We start from the raw sequence: 25,391 nt of genomic DNA, 5'->3' as shown, positions 1-25,391 counted from the left end.
GATAATAAAAAAACGTCTTCCCAGTCACATAAATCAGCTCAATTGGGTCTTTTTAGTGGATCCTTCAGAGCATTTAGCACAAATATATAATATTAGAGAGCCGAGTTGAACTCACTAGCATTCAGAGAGCATTTCAGGACATAATAGGAAGGTATTATTCACAGGAGATCTGCCAAAATTATGCAAACTTGAGTTGAGTTCACTCTCCACGGGTCAAAATCAGGACGGCCTCATTAAATGAGGCGCCGTCCCACTACGACGGCCAGTCAACCAACACTTCCAGCAACGATTGCTGGAACGGCCCACAAACGGTTCCTTGCATTTCAAGGTTTTTTCTAAACAGGCCACGTATACAGGCTGCCAAAACACCCTGAGCGCTTTGGATGAGGAGCAGTGTGGAGTATTATCCACTCTCGTGTCTGAGGTATTCTTGGCGGTGCAGTGTGACCGCCGCCCTAGGTGACCTCTGGGACCCCAAGGTGTAAGAGAGCTCTCCAGGTCTCCACAGGACACCTGTCATAGCTATTTCTAGGCTATACAGTAAGACACATAGGGTCTGGTCTGGGGTGTTAAACCTCTTAAGGCAGACTATTGTTCAGGAGGGTTATCTGAGGGTGAACTCACACCCATACTCTGCGTTCACTGTGCCACTTTTGGATCCGACACACTCGTAAATGTCACCGTGGATTAGTACTTCTATTGATATCGTCAGGGTGTCGGTCGACATGGGCAACAGGATACACTTAAAGGAACAGGGTCATCTAGTGACATGTAGTAATAGGTTACATCTTGTAGGTGTAGTTAGTTATGTCAATTGTGTGACCATACACTAAACACAAACTAAGATTTTACTATTTAAGGCTTGTTAGTATTAAATATCGTGAGATAACTGCTGGATCAGAACATTATATTGCCTCACACACCCATGGTGGTCTGTGTAACCTAGAATATTAACACAGATTCTCAAACTGCAGTGTTTCTGCTACAGTTTTGTCATGCATTGCTGTCCCATGTCATGATTTTCTCTTTCTTCATTTTCTGTATTCCCACCAGGCTATTAGTCCGTGGGTAGAAGCTATTTTAAATCCAGGGTCAGGCGAAGAATGACACGGAACGTTTCCAAGAGAAACCAACTGAGCCCAGAGTCGGGTGTTAAAGCAAATCCAAACAAACAATGCTGGCTTGTGTCTGAGAGATAATGTCCCGTCTGTCTGCATCACAGACGACAAGAATCGCAAGAATGCGTCTCCCAAAACCCCGGAGCTAAATCGAGTCCAGTTCTTCTCCATGAGTCACAGACCCACTACTAAAGAAAACTGAATTTGAGTGCCAAAGCGCCGATGCGTTGACAGACGAGGTCTCTGCGTAGCCTGCAGGCAACTCCATCCTCGATGGAGCTTGTGTGTTGGGAGCTGCGGCGGAACAATTCCTGGAAGGCTTCCTGCGGCCTTAAAAGTGACGTAGCCGCGACAGCTACTCAGTGACATTTAGCAGTCAAACTGAACAATGCCCAATCCTCAAAAGTCGCTTGATCAAAGCAAATCTAGTAGACATGCTGCTCGGGGACAGCAAACTCTAAACAAAGTAGGGCTGCAACTGAAGCGTCAAGTTGCTGTTGATTCATTTTCTTTCAACTAATCGATTTATCAGCTAATCATTTCAGTGCTAGTCAAAAGAGACAGAAGCTCAGCACTCTGGCTACTTTTTCTGTTGTCTAATAACAGGTTTTATCCTTTGATACATAATCTTAAATATCCAGTGTTACATGTCGCATCAAGTGAGCTAGAATTCATTTATGCTGCAGACCTTTGTAGATCTGCATCATCTTTAAATAGGGCTCCCAAAATGTTCATCCCCCAACTCACTTTGAGACCTTCATTGTATAATGAATTCAACTTATTAGACTCCAGTAGATGTCTCATTAGCCGTCTTTCCCTCACTGCATGCATACATTTACTTCTCTCCTATCAGCTGCTAGATGGTGCTAGTCACTGGGGACACAGCAACTAAAAGTCTTACTACAGTAGATTGTCCCAAGCAATGACGCTGTGCTGCCATTTCTACCAGGTATTATGGAAGCTGCATGTAAAATGAAGTTTATCGGAGGTTTTGTTCTGGTTAGATTTGGGGAGATCCAGACAAATACCTGTATTACTTTCAAATCTTCCTTTGCGATCCAAATTAAAGATGAATTGAGGGGGTGAGACAACATGAAGCAGGAGGCCGAATGGTTTCCATCAACGTGACAGCACTCACCAGGTAGAAAGCGGCAGATGTAGGTTTGATTACAGCTCTTCTCCCATCTTCAGCTTGTGTTAAGCTAACAAACCATTCCCAAGTCAAAAACAGAAACAGACCACCCATGCAGCAAGGTGGCCGCACTGCTCAATAGCCGAGTCCAGTATGTTGCCTTCTTGGCCAAACTCTCCACAACAAGCTCTATGGCAACCCTGCTGTGCTTTTCTCCCTTTTAGATCGACCGTATTCATTTCCTGTACGCCAATTACCAGACGTTACATTCCTCATCGTATCTTGTGTGACGTAAACGTCTCCCAAGCAACATCAAGCCACCAGACCAAAACACGCTGCTGCCTCTGGGCTTTATTTAGACTATTTGATCTGGAATATTTATTCAGGCGGATGATTATATAAACCGTAGAAGAACCTCTGTTCATCAGTCATATTTATCTGTAGCGCTGCAGCTCTTAGGTCTCAATGATTCGGCACAAATGAGCAGTTGTTAACCTGACAGTGCTTCATCAGTTCCATGGAAAGATAACTGGGCTGTGCCTGTTTGGAGCAAATTGATAAAATAAAGTGTAGTATATGTCAGCCGAATTAATTAATGTTTCTCTTGTTGCTTTTATCTTTCTAATAAATAACGGAAAACAAGACCTATGACTCAGCCTGTCCTTTTATCTTTATTCACCATTTACTAGGAAAAAAGCTTTCAGGGAAATAAAACTAAATATAACGTTCACGGTATTGCATTTCCCTCTTACAGACTGCCTGTATTACATACAAGAAACCAAATTTAAATCATGAAGCCCAGTATTACATTTGCTCAGAGCACGTAACACATGTTCTTTACAACAAGGTATAAACTGTGAACAGTGGCTCTTAAATAATATTCCCCAGATAGTTACAGTAAGTTAAATTGCTTTTGACTTACAGTCAACTTCTTTGGTGAACTCTTATCAGTTCCAGCTGTAGAAAAAGATTTTCCTGTCAATAGTTGTTCAATGGTTGTGTGAGGACAAACATTTTGCAGGTTTATGTTAAAGGTTTAGTTTTTCCACAAGTGTGCATGGTTTATGTTTGAATATTTGATATGAGGACAGACTGGTATAATGGCCAATACACACTTTTTTAAGGCGATAAGGTGACAGTGATCATTTTGGTGTTTTTAGCTCTACGTTACAAAAAAAAAAAATGTTACCTTTTATAAAAATGATCCCAATGAGTTCAACGTAGTACCATCCATTCAAATGTATGAGGTCAGTTAGATACCCTGAGTTCAAGTATCTTGAGCGCATCAGCCAGCTTGCTGGAATATGTTTCAGATCCAGCTGTTCTGAGCAGAAAAAGGTATATAAAATGACTGGAAAGGTCTTAAAATGTATATTTATATATTTCAAACAGCTCGACATTGTATTTGTGTTGCGATGAAAGCCATTGGCGGCGCTTACTGTAGCCTACTTCCCATTTACCAGCCATCCAGTCCGCTGCTTCAGGCCGCCGCTCTTAACTCATTGACAATTGCGCTGCACACAATTCCCGTCTCTGTGCCAGCGACGATCATTAGATCCTGGCTCTAAATCTCCCGACTTGGAGTCATCTCCTAATGGAGCGCTGTGGGGCCTCTGAGTGAAGCTCTAATGTCATCAAATGTGAATGAAACCCAATTTATTATGATGACAGTCAAAGGGAGCATCAATTAGGAGCGGGGCTCGTTGCAGCAGAATACTGATCGGTATTTGGATGCGAGCCCATCAGCAGACCCAGATATGAGTTGCAGTCACTTAGCTAACGCAGACTCATTCCCCCGTGTGAAGTGAGAGTCTCATCTCTGAACTGTACTTCACTCCGGATGCTCACAAACTTGTGTGATTTAGGGCGATCGTCAACGCACTTTAAGACAGATTAAAGCCCGACGTACCCACAGAGAGTGTATTTGTGCGCTCTGAGGCAAACACAAACCTAATAAAAGAGGCACAGAGTGTGCATACATTACCACCTACTATCATCCACAGGCAAGAGACAAAAAAGGTTCTGGAAATACTCAAAATGACAAGCCTAAGTGTTTCACCTAAAAATAAAGTCAAGGTGTCGAGAAAGAGGAGAGGAAAATTGTAATGTCGAGTTTGTGCCTTTACAAACTTGAAAGCCTCTCAGATAAAAGATACAGCAGGCTAAAAAAAATTATGATTTTTAGAAAGCATAATATAGTGTCACAGACTTTGAAGTTAATGTTGGAACAAAAAAAAAAAGTTCTGTTCATGAAACTGCTGCACATCACTGTAATCTCCAAATAGTCCAGAATCTTCCACTGCACTTTCCCTCATCAAACCTCTGACAGATTCGGGTCTCCTGCTGCGCTGGGATGAAAAGTGTGCCGTTACCCCGCTGCAGTAATTGATCACTTATAATATTTCCTTCTGCTCTCGGGCAACAACATTGAGTACCATGTAGACAAATAAAAAAGCACTTTGTGCTTTTGGTTACCCCAGAAGTGTGTTAATCTTTTATACATTTCCTCTTATACATTAACAGCCTTTAGATTCCCTCTGAGAGCGGTAACACTGGGTTATCTTTATGTATATTTTAGTTTGATCTCAGACATAAACAGCGAGTGGCTCCATCTGTGTTGCACGCCCTGCTCAGCTGAGCAGCATGTTCTCTTTTCAGTCCCAGGGAGCTATGCACCGTGTACTCCGTTGTGTATTTACTGTACGTGTTCTACTTCGCTACCTTCAGGCTCATTACTATGCACCGTGTACTACCTTGTGTATTTACAGTGCAAGTTCTGCTTTGCTACCATCAGGCTCATTACTATGCACTGTGTACTCTGTTGTGTATTTACAGTGCAAGTTCTGCTTTGCTACCATCAGGCTCATTACTATGCACTGTGTACTACCTTGTGTATTTACAGTACATGTTCTACTTCGCTACCATCAGGCTCATTAAACAAACCCTTCACATTCACTTCTTTCTTTGCAAACAAGCCTTGCGCCGTGATGAAGTGAACCTTGCCCTTTTACAGCACAGGTAGCAATGTGACAATGATGTGACTCGATGTGAAGAAGAAGAAAGAATGTCTATAACGCCATTGTGAAAGACAACAGCAGCAGAGAGGAATAGGAGTCGGTTCGCCGTTAGGATGGACTTGATGGGATGGGAATCCCTCGTTGTGCTGCACAGTCGCCTGACAGTACACCGAAGCTCTCACACGAAGTATAAAGAGAGGAAAGAAACATAAAAAAATGCCACTCTAACAAGCCTCCTGGGACCCTTAGCTGCCGGGCTTTCTGAATAGAGAACAGCTTGTCTGATCAAAATGTTTAAAAAGACTCCAGCAGAAACAGGCTGCTGTGCTCCACGTGTACGCATATTCTGTCCATACGGTCCATAGCAACGGCTTTGTGCATTGGTTTGGTCACGTGCAGCCATCAGCCCGTGCTGTTTGGGTTACGTAATAAACATGGCAACAAGTAGGAGCTGGAACAGGTAGAGCGACAGTAACTAACACAGCAACTGACAGGGAAGGGGATTCTCCAAAGTGTTTAAGCAACTTTAGTTTCCTCCACAGAGGCTCAATTGAACAGGCACATATTTATTTCAGTAATGCTTGACTTGTGTGTGTGTGTGTGTGTGTGTGTGTGTGTGTGTGTGTGTGTGTGTGTGTGTGTGTGTATATATATATATATTTATATTCTCTTAAGGGTGTAGTTCAGGCAGTCTGAAAGGGGAGTGCAGGTCCTTACAGGTTCAAATTAGATTTCATCTTATGGTCATGTAGGATCCTATTGTTTTGCTTCAGGCTCTCAGGTCTGTGTGTCAGTATGTGTAATACTCAAGCGGATCTTCGCGGACAAGTAATCAGATTTGATCATGTGATGATTCAAAACTTTTTCACGGCTGTTTGTTAACTGGTGTTGCACCCTAAGGTCTACAGTAATTATTCTCCAGCCTTCTCAGGTCTGTCTCTAATTTGGAAGTCTGCATCACCCAATGTTTTCCGAAACTGACGAGCGGTCAGCCGAGCCTGTTTCCTGCATGGATCAGCCAGGTGTGCTAAAGGTGTGAAAGCTGTGAAAATTGTCAAGTGCTTCTTCTTTCGCTACATTCTTCACACCCTTACATAAAGTTCACCGATCAATTCTGTATTGGCAGCTATAAAGGCGGTGTTCTTTCAAAGAGAGACGTTCCTACACCATTTTTTAACTTCTCATATATGAGAACCTGGACTCATCAATGTTTGATATTTCTTCAAATCGATAAATCGTTGCTGCTCTACTTTCAAAGATAAGATTGCAGCCAAAATCCGGATCAAGTTCTGAACGAGAGTCGAACAAACACTTCCCATATCCCATTACTGGGGCAAACAATATGGCTACCTGTGTGCGACCTGTAGATGCTATGTAGCTCGTTGCTGATCTCTTGCACCATCGACTACTTCAACGTCATCATTTCCTCCTCGCTAACTTCTCAAAAAGTGTGACTTTGCATTTCTGACCTGGTGAATAATGATTGTGTGTTCACGTAAAACTAAATGAAGCCTCAAAACGAAAAGCTTTCCACCGAGATGTTTGCGTTTCCCCAAAACAACTTGCAAAACTTTCCAGAAAAAAGACGGTCATGATGCAACGTTAAACTGGATGTGATCCACCATTACATTCTTTTTCATCACAAGAAGAAGTAGAACATTGATGCTGTTTTACACTTGTTGTTGTTGCTTCTTATATGTGGTTTATATTCTGCTGTTAGCTGCTGTCAGCTTCTCAATTATTCAGGACTTGAGTTTTCCATGTAGCTTCTACTGAGAACTTTTTTTGCACAAGCTTGCAGCTAAAGCCCTCGACGGTCTTGGGGTCGTTTTCAAAAGGTATATTCTGGTACTTTACTTGAAAATAAATGTATAAAACAGGGAGGTGTAGATTTTGTGGTTTGAGAAGAACATTTTAACATATTATTCTGTAGATAGCTAGCTTTGCTGACTTTAATTTCAGCCACCATTTAATTGAGACAGACCATCCATTATCATCCACGTTTCCAGCTCATGCTGGGTTCCTCTGTCACATGTGGCTGCCACTGGATCAGAGCGTTAAAGTCACATTGAACCACAGAGGGGTTTCTTGCATTACCTTTGTAAAACCACTGCTAAATGCAAATGATTCATTGACAGAGTTTGTAATAAATTACCATAAACATCACCTTTAACTTATTCATGAGCCATTTATGTGCAATTTCCTCAGGTACTTTTAAAGGAATAAATTAGCCAAAGAACAGTAGGAACAAGCATGGCTAAGCACAATGTGCGGCCACCCCATTAATCTTATTTAGCATCAGTGGATGGATGACACGGGTTTGAAAGGTAACTGTACAGTGATAGAAGAAGAAGAGTTCATGAACTTCAACGACGCACCATTTTCAAGTAAACTGCTCTTCAGCAGTTCTGCAATCAAAACTCTGTAAACTGTGCTGAAGGAGCAAGTTCCCTATAACTCATTCAATATTTGATAAAAACATTACTCAGTCAAAGAACACCATCATTTAGTGCACTTGTGGCAGTTTTCTTAACTGCAAAGCATAGTTATATAATCAAATATCTGCTGGCTGGTGTTTTTTCTTTTTGTTTTTTTAATCTCATTTCCTAATGGGAGAAATTTATAAATTAGAAAGATTTCCATTAAACATTCACAAGATATATATATTTATTAGTTTTGGAGTGCTGATATAATGCATTAGTGAACATGCATGTTGTGACAGGGAAATGTAATCAAAAGGAAAATGAGTACATATTTAGTGCTGCAACTGATGACAATGTTTAATTTTATGGGTCTGGAATTTCCAGAATTTGAACCAGTAATGTATTTACTATTGGAAACTTAACTCTCCTTATGTTGATTTGCAAGCTTGTTTGAAGGCAGATTAAAATGTTTTACATATCCCATTTCCCTATAATTATTGCCAAGTTACATGCACATAAATTACAGACAATGTATATATATATATATATATATATATATATTTGCACTCCAAACTTCTGAAATGACAGCATCAAGTGCAAAGATTTCTCCTGTCAAAAGCATAAAAACTGTTGTCACAATAGGGATTTCTCCCAGAGTGCCAATTTCAATTAGAATTGATGCCCGAGCCATCCTATTATATAAACCTGAGGACAGATTTGGGAAGGCATCATGGGAGCTCACTGCCAGACAAGCTGTCCACACAGTAGGGTGGAACTTACCAGAAATACAAATCAAATCTCTCAATCCTTCCCCTCTCTGCTCGTCTTTTTCCCCACCAGGAGTCCTGACGCCCAGCAGCAGCCATGTGAGAGGAGCTGTCAACAAGCAGAGGATGCCCACGCCCAGCTAAAGGAGAGCCACCCCCTTCCCTCCACCCCCCCACCCCCCCTACCTCTCGCTCCCTCCCTACCTCCCACATGAGGACGAGAAGATGACTATCACCAGCCGGCAGTCCTTCAATGTCCTGACGGTCATCTTCCTCTTGCTGTCCACTGCAGGTCTGTAAAGTTTAGTGTGTTGTGTGTTTATCAGTGAGTCTGCCTGTGTGGCCCTCGGAAGTTCATATTTCTGGTACTATAGGAGCCTTCAGACACTCCGGGTGTTCTCATGTTATATGCTCAGAGTGGTTTAATAAATGTTGGCTGCTTCGAAAGGTGCGTCTCAGTCCTTTACTGAGGAAGCCACTAGTGCCATGAACTAAATGCAGGAAACAACCCCAAAAGACAGTTTTTATGGATAGAATGAGATAGATGTTGACATCTGATGGCCAGAAGTTAAGTCAAAGACACTCAACATCAAAAGAGACTAAAAAAACACTTCTTGCCAAAGTGCACTTGGCAGGAAAAAGCTCTGAACCTCAGGGCGCTCTCTAAATGAGGACATACGGCGTAAAAGTGCGAAGAGAGCACATTATAACCCCAAAAGATACAAAGAGAAGAACACAGCCAACGTGTATCTCTGAGATACGGCATACACATTATGCACAAGGGAAAAGATGCCACCTCAAGTTTTAAAATGACAAAATAGGGCAAGAGGAGGGAGGAGGCAGAAATCATCTGCCGCAGTAACAGGAGCAGGTTGGCATAAATGGAAAACCCATAATAATCAGCAGAGTGAGTGTGAACGATGTTAACGACTTTTTAATCGTTAATCTTATTCTTAAATTAGTTTGAATTTGCGATTGTGATGGTACATGTAGCATATTGATACTAGGGCAGCAACTAACAACTATTTAACATAAATTTAATAAATAAACAAGCCTTTTTTTTTAATAAATCTATATTTTTGTAAACAGAAGTAGCAAAAAAAAAAATGACCATTAAAGTGTCCTAAAGTTACATAATCAAGTTATTTTGTTCAACCAACGATCAAAGCTAAATGATATTTGATTTACAATGATAAAAAAATAGCAGAAATGAGAAGCTAGCACCAGCGAATATTTGGCATTTTTGCCTGATAAATGGTCGATTGTTCTTTGTTCTATTGATAAGCTGATGGCATGTATTATGCTGTTTCAGAAGAAAGATGACAAACTGTGGGCCTGAGTGTAGCCATCAATAAATAAATATGATGTCAGAGCATGTTGCTTGTGGTTGAGGGAATGGGAGAGAGAGCCATGGCAGTTTTCAGACCGCAGATTGTAAACATACTGCAACGCTGGAGCCAAGCTGTTAACTGTATCCTAAATTTCAAGAGGTGTTAATGAAATTAAGCAGGTGGGTGTGTTTACAACTGTATGGTTTCCAGAACCAGCTGTTGCTCATTTGTACTCTTCTCTTTCCAAACCTTTAATTCTTGCGTCGTTAAAGGACTTTATGGTCCACTTCTGATGTTCTGTTTCCTTATTGCCAGTTCATGCACCTTCAAACTGCTGACCCCTCCTTTACGTGCAACGTGTTATGGGCCATCATGAGTTGATTGCAGAACCCCGGTACAGTCAATGCAAAGGTCAAATGAAGAGATTTAGACAAACAACTCTTCACTTCTAATCCGGCACTGCTTCACTGCACCCCATGTTCTGCTTTGGGTCGTCAAAGGGAAGATGGCTGGCCACGCCGAGCTCATTATAACCTGAAAGAGCCGCCTCCTTTCAAATGCTGATCCATCCCTGCCGGAGATTACTGAAAGACTTCTATCACTCCGCAGCATAAATGGACATTGAACTAAATCACAGCGACAACACTTTTACTCCCAGATTTGTAGGCTGCGCTGATAAAAGGAAACATACAAGATGAAGACAAATCAGTTACAATAGAACTAATCTGGATGAACTTCACATGAAACTGGCTAATTTAATTCACGCTTAGGAGAATGATGACGCAAAAGAAATCAAAGAGCCTCATTTATTGCAAAATCGCCAAATGATGTAAATAGAGCCAGACTGATATATCAGCACGGCTGTTTTGGGACCCAAACATTGCATCAGCGTATAGCATTTGTTGTAACAAATAAATGCCAAAGATATATTTACTGTTATTTGTAAAAGTGTCACCATTAGATAGAGCAGACAAGTTTATTTTTCAACTGTAAAAATGGTCCTTTTGGAAGATATATTTCTTATAATTCTGGGCTGCAAATATTAAGGAGTATGGTCTTATTTATATATGGTTTTAAACAACTCTTGAGTTGTTTTAAAAGGTGCCATTAAGTTGTTTCTATGGTGAAACAACCCAAAATAAAATCACATTACTGTGATATGTGGCATGTTTTGCGTTACCCGTCTTATTCGTATGTGGATTCTCTGTAATTTACTGTTATTGTTGAAAATCTTAGTCTGAATTATAATTTCAAGGAGGCTTTCCTTATCAAATAATGGGTAAATAAAATGAAAAAACAAACATATTTTGGGCAGTTTCTATATAATTACTATTCAGTTTACACACAGTCTGTCCCCAGGCAAACTAGAGCATTCGTTCTTGGTCTTATTGCCAGTAACAGAAAGTGAAGATGCTTGATAAGTGATACTGATGCGATATCAAGGCACTGAGGCCCCATAAACTGACACTAATCATATCTGGTATATCTCTGACAAATTGGTGATTTATGATTATCAGATGGAGTCTCAGCTGCTGCTGCTGAAGTAAATCGCCAGATATAACAAAAACAAGATTGCTTTTTTTCACTTTTGTGGCAGCAAGTATGCACAGATTTATTGCCTCCTAAAGCAGTATGGACTTCAATGCACAGCTACAGATGGATGATGGATGTAAATGAGCCAGAGTAATATTTGTACCACATTATCTTTGCATTATTCAACAATAAACTCGGTACTCTTATCAGCTCGTATCACTCCAGCTGCCAAAAAAGAAGTAGGACTGACATAACAAATTATGTAACCGGTCTGAGGAGCATATTTGGTATTTCCATCCAGAAGCACTCACACTTGTATGTTTACGTAACGAGATCTAATAGATCAGACGCACTCAATGTTTCTGGGTTGATGAGCTTTTGCCATCAACGCCTGTATGCTTAATTAAGGTGGAGTCTTCCATCTAATAATAATAAATCGTACACCAGCAACTTGGTAAAAAGTTAACAGGAATTACAATTCAAGTGTAAACCTCTTTTATGTAGCAAACACTTTGTCAAAAGTTAAACAGGAATTAAAGTTCCAGTATGAAATGTATATAAAGTAAAAATACAATTGAATTGAATAGATCGCCCCTATTGTCACGATATACCCAATCCATGTCGGATGGGCCTGATGTTTGTTATCGGTGGTGCATCCCTATTCTGTAGTTTGGCTGCTGCAGTTTGGAAGGTGTTTCCTTGACAGCTATTTGTCATCAATAAGTCGAGTAAGAGGTCGTCATTTTCCAGAGTAGGAAGACAAATACAAACTCCATCTCAAAAGGTCATGAGTCACATTTCACTGAGTGTTTGTCTCCCCGCTTTACTATAATACTTCCTGTCTGACATTTCTGTTTGTCTGCAGCCCTCTCCGCTCATTACCGAGTGTGTGAGCCCTACTCGGACCACAAAGGGGGTTACCACTTCGGCTTTCACTGCCCTCGCCTCTCGGACATCAAGACCTACATGTTCTGCTGCCACCACAACAACACCGCCTTCAAATACTGCTGCAACGAAACAGAGTTCCAGATGGTCATGCAGATCAACCTCACCACCACCTCAGATGGTTATGCACACAAGTAAGTCAAAAGACAAAAATCACTCTGACATTTGACCTGATTTGACCTCTTTACACACCTGAATCCGTACCAGTACCAGAAATTAGTCCTATTTCTTTTTTTGGTTTCATTTATTTAGTTTCCTTTTTTTAAATATTGAAGATTTTAATTTTTAAGCAAAATATAATAAAATCAAAAATCTAAATGTTCTACTCAACAGGGGTGGCGGCCCTACTACAAAATAAGGGCTTCTGGGAAAAAATTCTAAAATGTTTGAATTCTAAATGTAAAGACTATAAGGGCAACAGACAGTTTTAAGTAGTTTACCTTGTGGTCCAAAAAGGTAAACACTGTAAATGAGTAAACTAATACATTACTGATAAATTTGAACTTGACTTTTTCATTGTGACCTAGAAAGCCCTCAACAAGTGAATACCTTCGCCAAGGCTGCTACTCTAAATTTGTCACTGTAATATCAGAACATTTTTTGGGAAATTTCTGTCAGCATCTGGATCCAGATCAAAATACACGATGATGGGCAGTGAGTGATGTTGGAGAATAATTAAATCCATGGGTGGATTACGAAACGGGTCTATCAGGCACAGACCTATGAGCCCAAGGGGTAGAGAATGTTTGGCATTTTTGCAAAAATGTTATTATCAAAAGTTATTTTTCTGTCAATCGACTAATTGTTACAGCTGTAGAGCAATTCAAAAATAGAAAAGGATATCTACTTATATGCTTCAGGAGCACTGAGCCGAAATATTGAGTGCTTTATTGACGGCCACAATTGCTGCGCTCTCCACATCAAAAGCTCATCGGTTCTTCTTTGGGCCATGATGGAACTTCCCTACATTTGGAATCCGTTGAATAGTTCTTGAGTTATGCTGCAAAACACAAACAAACAGGACCGATGCATAACCTCCGGGGCTCGGTGGAGGTAATTAGGGAGAAAATTGGATGTGCTGAATATCTTCAGTTGAGTTTTATGGGAACAGCTTTGGGGAAACAAACAGTTTCAGAGATGACATTTCCTCAGATCAGATGAAAACAGCTGGTTGTAGTCTGCTTGCTCACAAACGCTTCGCTCCCTCGACAGCAACGCACTCATTGACACCGCTTGCCTCTCACTCAGGAGGGTTTGTTGACATTGATCCACACCTACAAAAAGGCATTCAAAACCACCACAGAGAAGAAGAGCAGATGCTGAAAGCAGTTGTGTTGTGAGAGCGACGCCTCCACACGATGGCTCACAAAGGCAGGTGTTAAGTGCTGGCTATTATATCAAGTTTCACTATGGTGTCATATCCTACAGTAGAGCAGATGCAAGACTTATAGTAAGTTTTAGTACTATTATTAGCAAACTACATTACACGTATCAATATGTGACAGAGTACTTATACACATTTATTCGTTGCAGCGTAAACAGATTTCAGCTGAGTGAGGGACACATGAAGAACGAGCCTCTTGTTCTGTGGGAGCTCTCAGCTCTCGGTGCTAATGCCCTCCCAGCATGCCTCGGCCCCGGGTGGTTCACACTGCCCTGCAGCAGGTCATGATATTTCCTTTTAGTGCCAGATGGCCTCTTTGGCCGCTCTTTCATCCTGGCTCACTGGGCGATAGGGCTGAAGGTCTGATATTTACCGCAGTCCAAGCGAGTTAAACTGGCCATAATTCTGCTCTCTACTCACACTGCATGGGAGAAAAATGGTAATATAATTTGAGATTTATTGCGGTTCAAGGTAAAACTAAAGGCGTTTGTCCTCTGAGGGTTTCACGAGTCAGTGCTCTGTAATATATAGCTCACCATGTAGTTACAGAGTAGCTGGAATGATGCAGAGTCGGAATAGTTTCAGAGAAGAAGAGTCATCTTAGAACTAAATTTCAGAAAAGCAACAGTAACAGCAAGAAACCTTTGACAGATAATCAATTGCTTCTTCTTTCCTTGCTGTGTTGAATAACATTTGTTTTAGTTTTGTGGTCACGATCGATCCCTCCGAGGACTGTGCACATGTTGTTTGCTTACCCCTCCAGGATGACTCCAAGTACAGCCTGTTGCCCCCACAAATTACCCGAGTAGACGCACAAACTAAATTGTAGGCGAATGTCTCAAAACGCAGAGGTGAAGAATTGCGGTTAAGGCTACAATTAGATTTGAGTGCAGTAGTGGCATTCGCCTGCCTAACAGATGTTCATTTTAAAGCCATTTATTCAGATAAATATCCCAAGGCCACATCGTTTTCAGAAAGAAGGATTCACTTGATCAACTGAACTGGAAGCTCTTGGGGGCATCAATGCAGTCAAACAAATTGCAAAGTGTGCCGAAATGACATAATAGATGGGTTTCCCTCCAAATACATCTCTATTTTGAATAATATCCTGCTTGTTCTCTCAGAGTCATAATAATACTTTGTCATTCCGTACGATAGAATCACCCTAATAGGACTGAATCACTTTCAATTTGTGAGAGATTCCCTAACCAAGTGTCCTCAGTGCCATAGAAACAAAGACACCGCACCCCGATATTTAGTGTCCCTGTTTTGGCAAAATGCTGCCTCTCAAATTTCTCAGGGAGCTATTTTTGCGCATTTACCTTGCTGTGCTTTATGGATGTGGGTGGGCTAAACGAAAGTTCAAAAGTGCCACATTAAATCCAGCTGGATCATGTAATACATGACGAAAATGTAAGAGTAAAAAGTAGGAGCACAGATTTTCGGAGGCAGGGAGGAGCAAATGGATTAAAATGTGTATTGTGCTACTGAAATGCGTCGTAGAATTGAAGAAGCAGCAAATTGAACAGATGGAGGGCTTCTTAAAATGTTTTTGTTTTTGTTTATTTAACTAGTTTTTATCTAAGGAGGATTTGATGAACGTCTTGGTCTTGCCACATGAACAGAAAACATTCACACCTGGCATCATAAACTGGGATTAAGGGCCCAGCTGAGGGGTATCTGGATGGTAGCTATGAGCATGCGAGAGTGTTTATCATCATCTCTCCCAGATTACACTGTGCTAACACTCATAGTCTGTCTCTCACGCAGTAATTACACAGCCCTGGTCGGCGTGTGGATCTACGGCTTCTTCGTCATGGTGCTGCTGGCGCTGGACTTTCTCTACTACTCAGCCATAAACTACGAGCTGTGCCGGGTCTACCTGGAGAAATGGGGCCTGGGAGGACGCTGGCTGAAGAAGGCTCGCAGTCAGTGGCACAGGTCCATGCCAGAGGAGAGCGAAGCCCAGGCTCCAGCCCCGCCCATGGTCCCGAGCCACTACCAGCCCCGACACAGCCTCAGAGGGGAGAGCCACAGCCCCACACTCCTGCCCTACAACACGTCCACCGCATGGTGAGTCACTGTTCGTCACATGGTCGGCCGCCAACAGGCAGTTTGGCACGTCCACTGTAAAGCTGCAAGAATCAGCAAACGGTGAACTAAGATTTACGTCACAAATCACCTGGGTAATTACAGGTGTCGTTGTAACGGAAATATCTCAACGGGAGCGCTGGCAGTGTGCAAATAATACTTTATACATCAGAGACATGAAGCTGGAAAAGACTGTTGGGATTGTAGATCAGTTCATTGGACCATCGGATGATGCAGATTCATTTTAGGTAATTATGGTCAAATCCATTTTATTTAGAAAGCCAATAGGACACCTCTAACCTTAGACACTTAATTCAGATACAGTATTAAAAAATGTCCCCAAGTTTCCCCAAGTAGTAAGCAATGATGTCTCTCCAAACACACACACACACACAAAGCAAAGGAAAAAGACAGGTGAAGTAAAGATAAAGTTGTCGGTATCGGTTATAAATAGGCTCGGTAGTGAACAACGTGCTAATGTTCTGACGGAGTCTGTTTTTGTGTCTTTAGCTAAACTGACCAGCGAATATTCTGCTGGAAGTTATGTTATGCGTTTTGATTGACTCCATTTAAAGAAATAGCATTTTAAAGGCTACATTGCTTGTCTGCAACCAGTCATATGGTAACTTAGGAGGCAATTTTGCTTCCTAAATAATGTGAGTAACAGGCAAACCAGCTTTAAAAGGGGCGTAACAGATGCCAAGGAAGAAATTCAAAAGTCCCTTTAAGAAATGTTCTTTTACTGCATTTCTTTTTTAACACAGGTTCTCCCTGTGTCTCATTTCCTTGTCTGTTTTTCTTTGTAGTCTGTGTTTTGTCATGTGGAGAGAGCAACATGGCAGGGAAACACTAACAGGACAAATTAGAGCATTTCCAGCATACCTTTACCGAGCCATAGAGGAAGCTCAAACATCAAGCTCCCCGTTTACTTGCATTCCTTATTAAGAGTGCAGTGCGCACACAAAGATACACACAGGACACAAACACGCATGATTACTGCCTACCGATGGTATTGCTACTACGTGAACTATGTCCCTGTCAGAATCGCAATTTGGGTTTTCAGTCTGACCAGCTCATGAAGGAGCGGTCATTATTAATGAATAGAACAGAATAAATGTGAAAGCTGCACTGCTCGCCCGAGGCCCCTAACTCTTATTTAACCTGAATGATTAGACTCTGAGTCACATAAGAGACCTTTCATTGAGTTCCTGTGGAAAAAATAACACCATCTGCTGTCTTTTCGGTTCATCTTTTTCTTACCTTTGAGAGCAGTCACAGGAGTCTCAAGGTGCGTTGGGCTGCGTGTGTGTGTGACTGTTAAACCGCCAGTGCTCAGACTTTCATAATAAAGCTACACAATCACAGAGCACAGTCTGAACAAACCTACATTTCTGTGCAGTCCATTTTTCATGCAGTTCTTCGTCTCTGTCTGACTGGGGCTCAGAGTCTCTCGCTAGGAGGTAGATATCTCTCTCGGGTCATGATAATTTAATGTGGGCAGAGGTTTGACAAATGGCTCTGAGAAGCAGCGTTGACTGTGCGAGCCATAGATAGGGGAGCTGGGATGCTGCAGAAGGATCCTGGGGCTGCTTTGCTGGTGGAAACATGGTTAAACTTACACCGGACATACCCATGGAGCCTCGTCATTAGACATGAAGTCAGTTCAATATGATAGGACTCATCAATCCTAGACTTACTAGGTTGACCTGCACTGGAAGCTCTCGAGCTTTAAGCCAGAGGAGGTCTCTAAAAATGCTCATTGACGAATTGTGCCTAAAAAACAAGAGCATGCTAAGTTCATGGTAATTCATGCTGACGATGACTGATGGGAAAAGCTTCAGAATGGATAGTGGAATAATCTTCTGCATCATTTTTCTTTAAAAAGTTTAGTCGCTTGTTAAGAAACGGGTCCATTTTTAAAAAGGAGCTATAAATATTCTTTGATAATCAATCAAAATACCAAAAAAGTGACGGATGCTGGGAACTAAATTCAGTCACAAAGTTTCTGGGCAAGATTAGAATAGCTTGTTTGCAGTTTAACACAGTGAAGCACTTCTCACAATCTAGACAATGCTTACACATTTTGTTGAATGTGTGAAGCAGCCAAAACTGTATGTACACCACAGCTGATGTTGCCCACACAGTGCGTCATCGGATGGCCCGCGGTTTATTTGCGGGAAGACAGATCTTCATCCCCAGAGAAGTTACAGGGTAAATTCTCAGAAAACTGGGTCCAGTTAGTTGAACATCTGTTGGACTAATGTAAACAAACAGAGATGGGGTCAAGTCCCCGCAACTGGCGCAGCAGCATCTAAAAACAACCCAGTCGCACAGCAACTCAGGAATCCAGCATGCACAAATGGTCACCAGTGCATCGGAGCGATCTTCACAGCAAGTCAAAGTATCAAATTATTTCTCCACAAAAAGTGCAGCTTGGCATTCAGCGTGTGGTGATATTGTTTATCATGTCGCCACGTGAGCAGGCTGGTATGCTGCAGATCTGCTGGGGGTTAAGTGTGGGCGGCCTGGGAAGCTGCTGTTACTTTCTCTCTGTGGATACCCTTTAGTGAAAGCTCCTATTCAGGCATGTGCAATCCAGGTGAGAGAAAAACAACAGGTCTGCCAAGCCACACTTTATAGTTAATTGTTCCTTGATATGAAGAATGCATTGTTTCTTTATGGGCAGGGAACTGACAACAGATGGGACTTTAGTCACAGGGCAATGTGGCACATAATGGCAGCAACAACCCACTCAATGATTGATAAGAGGTATTTGTACCACAGGGGTTATGTCTGCAGTTGAAAGATTATGAAGTAAAGCTCAGCTAATTTGAAAAATGTCAAACCCTGAAATATTGATCTATTTCTATTTCTGTGGCTAGACATTACACAATGCGGCTTTAAATTGGAATCTCCTGCTCTCTCGCTATAAATTGCTCAGCAGCTATGAAGCCCTGATTGGTTGTCCACTCGCACATTAAAGGACATTAAAAACTTTGGCCAGGATCCCAGTTTGTGCCAACCCTCTTTGCTCAGTAGTTCACCTCTAGCAGTTATGGGTAGTGGGGAGCAGCAGCAGCATCTGGATATCTTGACACCAGAAGAAAAAGTGCAAAAAGGAGCTGGCAGTAAGCATCTCCTATATTATAACTTATTTTGCATCCTTGGGTAATGTGCCTGACACTCTCCTCTCTCAGAACTGCGAGAACTATCTGATCTGCAGCTGTCATTTCAGTCTGGCTATATTGCATATCATTTACATAAATTGAGTTTGTCTTTAGTCAGTGCTGATCAAGACTTGCTGTGCAAATATAGCAGTGCGATCAAGATTAAATACGCTTCTTTGCTCATGCTCGGTGTGAAAATAAAAAATATGATCTGTCCAGAGTACCCCGCCTCTCGTCCAATTAGCCTCCTCCTGTGACCCTGAAGGATTAGTGGGTATAACTAATGGATGGATGGATGATTCAACCTTGGTTTAATGTGTGCGTAGCATTAGCCAGGAGTGGCATAAATAAAAGTGGGAGAAATTAGATGTTGGGCAACATCAAATGGCACCATCGTACATCAACAGAACACGTCAAAGAGTGACTCGGTGATTCATAAATCACTTGGCACCAAGTTACAGCGGCACCTTGTGCCAGTAACAACCCACTCACTCAAACTCGGCAGCTTCACTGGGCCAGCTGAGCGTAGCCACGGATGGAGCCGTCCGTGTGAAGTGGCATCTGTCACCACATTCACCTGACTCACCGGCCATCGTAACACTGCGTTTTACAGTCAGACCTCAGTGACTCAGCCTTATCACACGGTCAGAGTTTCCATCACTCTGCTAAGTCTGTGTGCAACATCGCTTTGGTCGTAGGTCACCACTTACACCAACACTCAAAAGGCCTGCAGGTCTGTCTGCCAAGGAAATGACACTTGGTAAATAGACTTGTATAGCGCTTTTCTAGTCTTCAGACCACATGTCATTCACCCATTCATACACTGATGGCAGGGGTTACAGAGCAAGGGGCCACCTGCCCATTAGGATCAACTAACATTCATACACTGAGGCACAGCATTCGGAAGCAATTCGGGGCAGAGTGTCTTGCCCAAGGACACATCGACATGGACCAGCGGAGCCGGGGATCAAACCGATCGATCCTCTGATTGAAGGACGACCCGCTCTACCACTCAGCCATAGTCGTCCACAAATGCTGTTTCACTCTGGAAGCTGAAACAGCATTTCACATCTTTTTTCTGTCAGAGTATGATCAAAGCCTGGCCGTGTCTCCTGCATATTCACGTCCATCTTTGAACTCACCGGTTGGCTTTCTGTGGTAATAATAGAATTGTACATTATGAAATTATTCCTGGCTTGTCTGTCCACAGAGCAGCATGCCAAGACCTTGTCCAATTAAAGCAACACTCTCCATGTGGTGTGAGTTAATTAAAATCATAGATGCTACAAAGGCAGCCAGGCACAGAGTTCTGCTGTGGGCTGAAAGGGAAGAGCAGGAGAATAAGTTTGACTCCTTGAGAGTTGTAGAATGACTTTTGGCATTGCCATGAGCAAGTGAGGCAGCAGCAGTGCTATTTTTGGGGCTGCGTTTGTGATCTTTTATTAGCTCTGCTGTCATACATCAACTTCTGCAAACTGCATTGGAGTCATTTTCTCAAGAGTGCATTTTAATAACCTTCAAGTGGAAACTTTTGTTTTACTATCAACATTGTAGTTGCATTATTTTATAGAAATGGCTGGTATGTGACTCAAAGAGGGGGGGTGGGCTAAAAGTATTTACAAGAATTACAGACTTGTAAAAATTGTTCTCTAAATCTAATTGCTTTTTGAAAAGCAGAGCTACAGTTTTATTGGTCTTTGTGATTTCGGGCCTTGAGCTGATTCTCAAGCCAATATTAGGCCTGTATAAAGATCAATGTGGACCATTAAAGCACGCACATCGTGATCTGAGCCACATCCTTGATGTGCAATAGGATACAGGGTATTCTTTCCAAAGGACTCATGTGGCAACGATGACGCAGTCGGAGAGGATCAGGCAATGATACCCCCTCCGTTTCTTTTCTTCAATTTCTTAAAAGTTTTAATTCCGTTTGATCCATTTGTATATCTTTGAAATGTGTATGTACTATGTATGTGATCCTAAAATGTTTCTTCTTCATTTGCTTGGTTTTCTTGAAGCGTGGTTGTATTTGACACATTCTATTAAATGACAATCACTTTTTAGAATTGCGCTCTTAGTTAGAAAACCATCTTTATGTATATCTATTACCCGACCGCAGCTGCTTCATGGGTCCAACATTTTTAGAATTGAGAGGACCTCTAGTTCACAGATAAGCGGGTGCAGTACGTTTCCGGTGTGGATTCAGTGTGTTGTCCACACAACTGGTCTGGTAATGAAAACCAGAAACCAGATTAAAAACAGAACCAGAACGGGTCCCAGCGTCCGACCCCAGAGACCATCCCTTTAAGAAACAGAAATTCTGTCGCATGATAACATTCAAGCCATCTCCATGAGAACTGGGCAACTCCCACAACAGAGAGATAAACGCAAGATATGGTTGAAAGCTGTGGAGAAACTAAAAAAAGTAAACCTTGTGATAAGATTGTTTTTTGTCAAGAATGCTCAATTTCTGTATTTCTCTCTCTCTCTCTCTCTCTCTCTCTCTACAGAATGATTCTGCAAGTGGACAAACCGAAGAGTAGCAACACCTTGTTTCCTTACGTGGTACAGAGGAGAGGTCCCACAGATGCCCCCTCTCTGGACCACAGACACAGACACCAGTGGTGGGCTAGCCATACTGTAGTAGTTAGAAGAGACTACTGCCCTTTCCTAATGAGCACAAAACACCCATGGACCGACAGAAGCAGGCCGATGTGGCATTTAGAAACGCCGCTGAACAAAGGCTGCCAGGAGACACAGAGGACTGTGCTGCAGAGGAGCGACACATTCAGCAGCTCACAGGTGTTCAGTGATCCTCTGAAGAGACTGCCAAGGCCCGGAGTATCCCACAAAGGATCCGAGCTGAACTGGATAAACTGTACTTGTTTTTAAAAAAAGAAGCTCATCTTTCTAGATATAAAATGTTTATTGCACTGCTGTGTCAGTTTGTGTTCAGTAGCAGTTAGACACAGTTGTGGGTTATCTATTTGGTGATTTATTTATGTGAGTTAGTCAGAGAATATATATATATATATATGAGTGGTTAACATTCGGAACATGTAACAGCTTAGGTTGATGCTGAGCATCTCGCTTAGAGTAGAATGTTTTTGTTACTTACCGATACCAGACACGAAAGGTCTCTGCAGCAGCCATGTTGAGAAAACAGTATCTGGTATGAAATGTTTTAGATCTCCTCTCTGCAAAACAAGTGATTTTATCTATATTGTAACGTGTCTGACACAAGGACACAACGCCATACGGATAATCTGCTTCACATTGGGTCATCAAGATTTTTCCTTTTGGTTTAGTGATGCTGAGGAAAGGGATCTTGGCTTTCAAGTCATTCACTCAAAACATTAATGCTATATGTTCACAGAACTAGCAACAGAGCTACAAAACGGTCACGCGTGGCCTGCTAAATTGTCGGCACGTCGCCGCGAAAGTGTTGCTCAAGCGCTTGTTGACGTCGTTACGCCGTTAATTGCACTGGCAACTGGCTAACGGCAAGAAAAAAAACCTTCATGTCACCGGCTTCCATTGAAAATGAATTGTAGCCTGTTGCTTTGTCGCTCGTAATGTGAACGCATCATAATGAGGATCAGGGACGCCTTCACAACAGCAAAGAAGTTAAACATAACCTTAGTCCTTGGCGTCGAGCCTACAAGCCCATTTGAGACCATTACTTACAAAGTTAGTGTGACAGTTGCCTGTGTAACCTCATCCATTGACTTGTTTGCCCTTCCTCATTACCGGAGCTGCCTGAAAAACAGCTCCATTAGCAATATGATGCAAATGAATATCCATTTGGTTCCTTTATAAGGAGCGCTCTATATCCCACATTGGTAATAGACAATTGTAAGTGATTAGCCATAATAGAAAAACCCACTTTAAAACCCCTTTCACTGTCAGCAATAATGTACAGTAGCTTAATCAGACGGATGACATGGTATGTAAAAGTCAGAGGCACCAGTCAAATGAGCATCGGGTAATCATTGAGGTGGAGTCGCAGAGCTTTCAGTTCAGTTCACATTTAATACGGTGAGGTTACTAAAATGGACATAGAGCATTTCTGGATAATGAACTCATATTGAAAAAGGTCTCCAACAATATCTGTGTCAGCGTTGTAGGTGAAAACAATTCACTTTTTAAAGACAAACGTTTACACTATAGCTGTAACTAATGACTTTCATTATCGATTAATCTGACAATTATTTTCTCAATTTCTTTATGAATTATTTGGTCCATAAAATGTCAGAATATAGTGAAAAGTACATGTTAGAATTTCTGAAAGCCAGAAGCCAGGTATTGTTTTATTCAACCAACAGGCTAAAACCCAGGATTTTCAGTTATACTATCGTCTATGATAACATATGATCAAATCTTCACATGAAATCAGTGTAAACTTGGAAATAAATGATCAATCAATGATCTAATTGCAATCATCTAGGGGTGCAACTAAAGATTAATTTCAGATTAATCAGCCAATCATTTCCTCAATTAATCAATAAATAGTTTGGTTACAGTAGACAAACTCCTCATATTTGAGAAGCTGAAACTAAGGAATTATTTGGCATTATTGCTTGAAAAATGACCTAAACAAGAAATGAATCAACCAAAAAGTGAGTTGGACTAATAGATAAATTAACTAATCATTTCAGCTCTACGTCATCATGTTTTAAGAGAAAATAGTGACTTTATACCCAAATCTGAATCAACTACTGAGATAAATTCTCTGTAATCCATTAAATACTGCAACAGACAAAGCAGCTGTTGGTGCCAGACTGCACATGAGCGATAGCGTGTGAAGACCAGGTGGGCAGACGGTAGGTACATCACAAAAGAGGCGTCGGTACCAATCTTGCATCTGCAACTGGTACTCTGGCAGCTGCTGGGCCCCGTACGCGTGCAGAATCTCTGGTCCGTGCAAACGTCGCAACGTCCTCGCTGAAAGCTAACAAGAGATACCGTTAATGGCTCAGAGTTGGCTTTCAGCCAGTCATGAGACCTGGGGTCTTGCCATCATATCTGTCCACTCCGTTTCATGAAGTTGAAAGTGGAGTTGTTAGAGCAAGTTAATTCCCATTTCAGTGGCTGAAGTTTAATTGCATGTGCAGGCTTGTCCTTTCAGGGGCAGAGAAATGGGATGTGTCCAAGTAAAATAATTGGCCCAGGGATCTGCAGTTGTCCTAAATTACACTCTCCTGCTCTCTTTCCGTAGCTGCCTCCTTATTCCCAGAGTTTGAACAGGAGCACCAAACAGGGAGGGTTTTTTAAACAGATGCAGCAGCACAAAGGGGATTTAATTAGTCCCTAATGCTGAATAAGTGGGGAAAATCTGATGTGTTTAAGGTAATGTCATTTTTCAGGGTTTTTGCTGTGCGTTTTGACCTGTAATAAAGTAAAGGAGGGCAGTAAAGAAACACTTCATTTTGCCACCGACAAGCAGTAGCAGCGTCAATATTTGGATTATTTCCCCTCATTTCATTCAAATGTTACAAGTTGGTTTTGTGATGTTTTCTGTTTTGTTTGAAGACAGTCGTGACTCTGGCCTGATGTGTGACGTGGTACTGTAAATCGTATCAGCTCAACCTTCTACCCAAATACACAATTTAAAAAAAACAACATAAAAAAGGGAAGAAGAGAGCGCACATCTGTTTCAGTCTGTCAGGCGGTCATGGTAACAGTTGCCTTACAGTTGAATACCCACCTGTACACAGAAGCTTTGTAGTGGTTGATACCTCACTTTTTGGGTGTGGTGGTGATGATAATGTGCACCACGTTCTGTCTATGTATTTACTACTAGATAGAATGACCAGTACCGTTTTCAGTTGGATTGTTATTGCACTTGTTGACTTTGTATTGTCACGACAGGGAGAAATAAAGTTTTATCTTTTCCAGTGTGTTTAAATCCCTCTGCGTCAGGTGCTCTTTGGAAAGAAAATCCTGCTTTATTTCATTAGACCTTTAAAGCCAAGCCATATGGAGGCCAGAAACAGACAAAGGTTATCAGAGTCTAACATATAACTGAATATATCAATGAAACATACTGTTCTTTTTTAATTACTAGGGAGTTGAAAACTTTGGTATGAAATATAAATCATCATATTTTGTCCTTTACATCAAATGATTTGATAAACTTCCACCAGCTAATTTTATTTTTCAGCACTTAAGTTCTGCTTTTTTGTGGTATTGGCACACAATTTAAAATCACAATCTAAAGACAGCATATTGTTTTAGTGGTGCAATGTAAAGCTAATAAGCCCCAGTAAATGGTGACTGGACTGCTAAAAAATATGAAGTATCGACAATGACCATATATGACCATGATATATATTTATATTAACGCTTTTCTACCTAAGACCAAAGCGTCATTCACACACACCAAACGTGGAGTTCAGCGTCTTGCTCAAGAACACTTCAACATGCAGATCGGAGGAGCCGGGGTTCGATTTTGTTCGACCTTGTGATTAATGGACGACCCGC

At 41.6% G+C, this 25,391-nt stretch overlaps 1 protein-coding gene across 2 annotated transcripts in view; it reads left to right on the top strand.

The window, feature by feature from the left end:
* Window positions 1-24,750, top strand: part of shisal1b (shisa like 1b) — a gene marked incomplete at its 3' end in the record, with an annotated part of 31,755 nt that extends 7,005 nt beyond the window's left edge. The window contains exons 2-5 of one of the 2 annotated variants that reach the window (XM_079162721.1): window positions 8,531-8,749; window positions 12,187-12,400; window positions 15,421-15,723; window positions 21,419-24,750. In XM_079162721.1, the coding sequence (XP_079018847.1) occupies window positions 8,683-8,749; window positions 12,187-12,400; window positions 15,421-15,723; window position 21,419 (585 nt within the window). In that variant the 5' untranslated portion in view covers window positions 8,531-8,682. Of the gene's footprint in view, window positions 1-8,530; window positions 8,750-12,186; window positions 12,401-15,420; window positions 15,728-21,418 lie in introns of those variants that run through there. The other variant, XM_079162720.1, reaches the window with a different exon arrangement.
* Window positions 24,751-25,391: the final 641 nt, after the last annotated feature.

Source organism: Pholis gunnellus (assembly GCF_910591455.1).
Source record: "Pholis gunnellus genome assembly, chromosome: 7".
Taxonomy (NCBI): Eukaryota; Metazoa; Chordata; class Actinopteri; order Perciformes; family Pholidae; genus Pholis; species Pholis gunnellus.
This window is presented reverse-complemented; position numbering and strand designations above follow the sequence as displayed.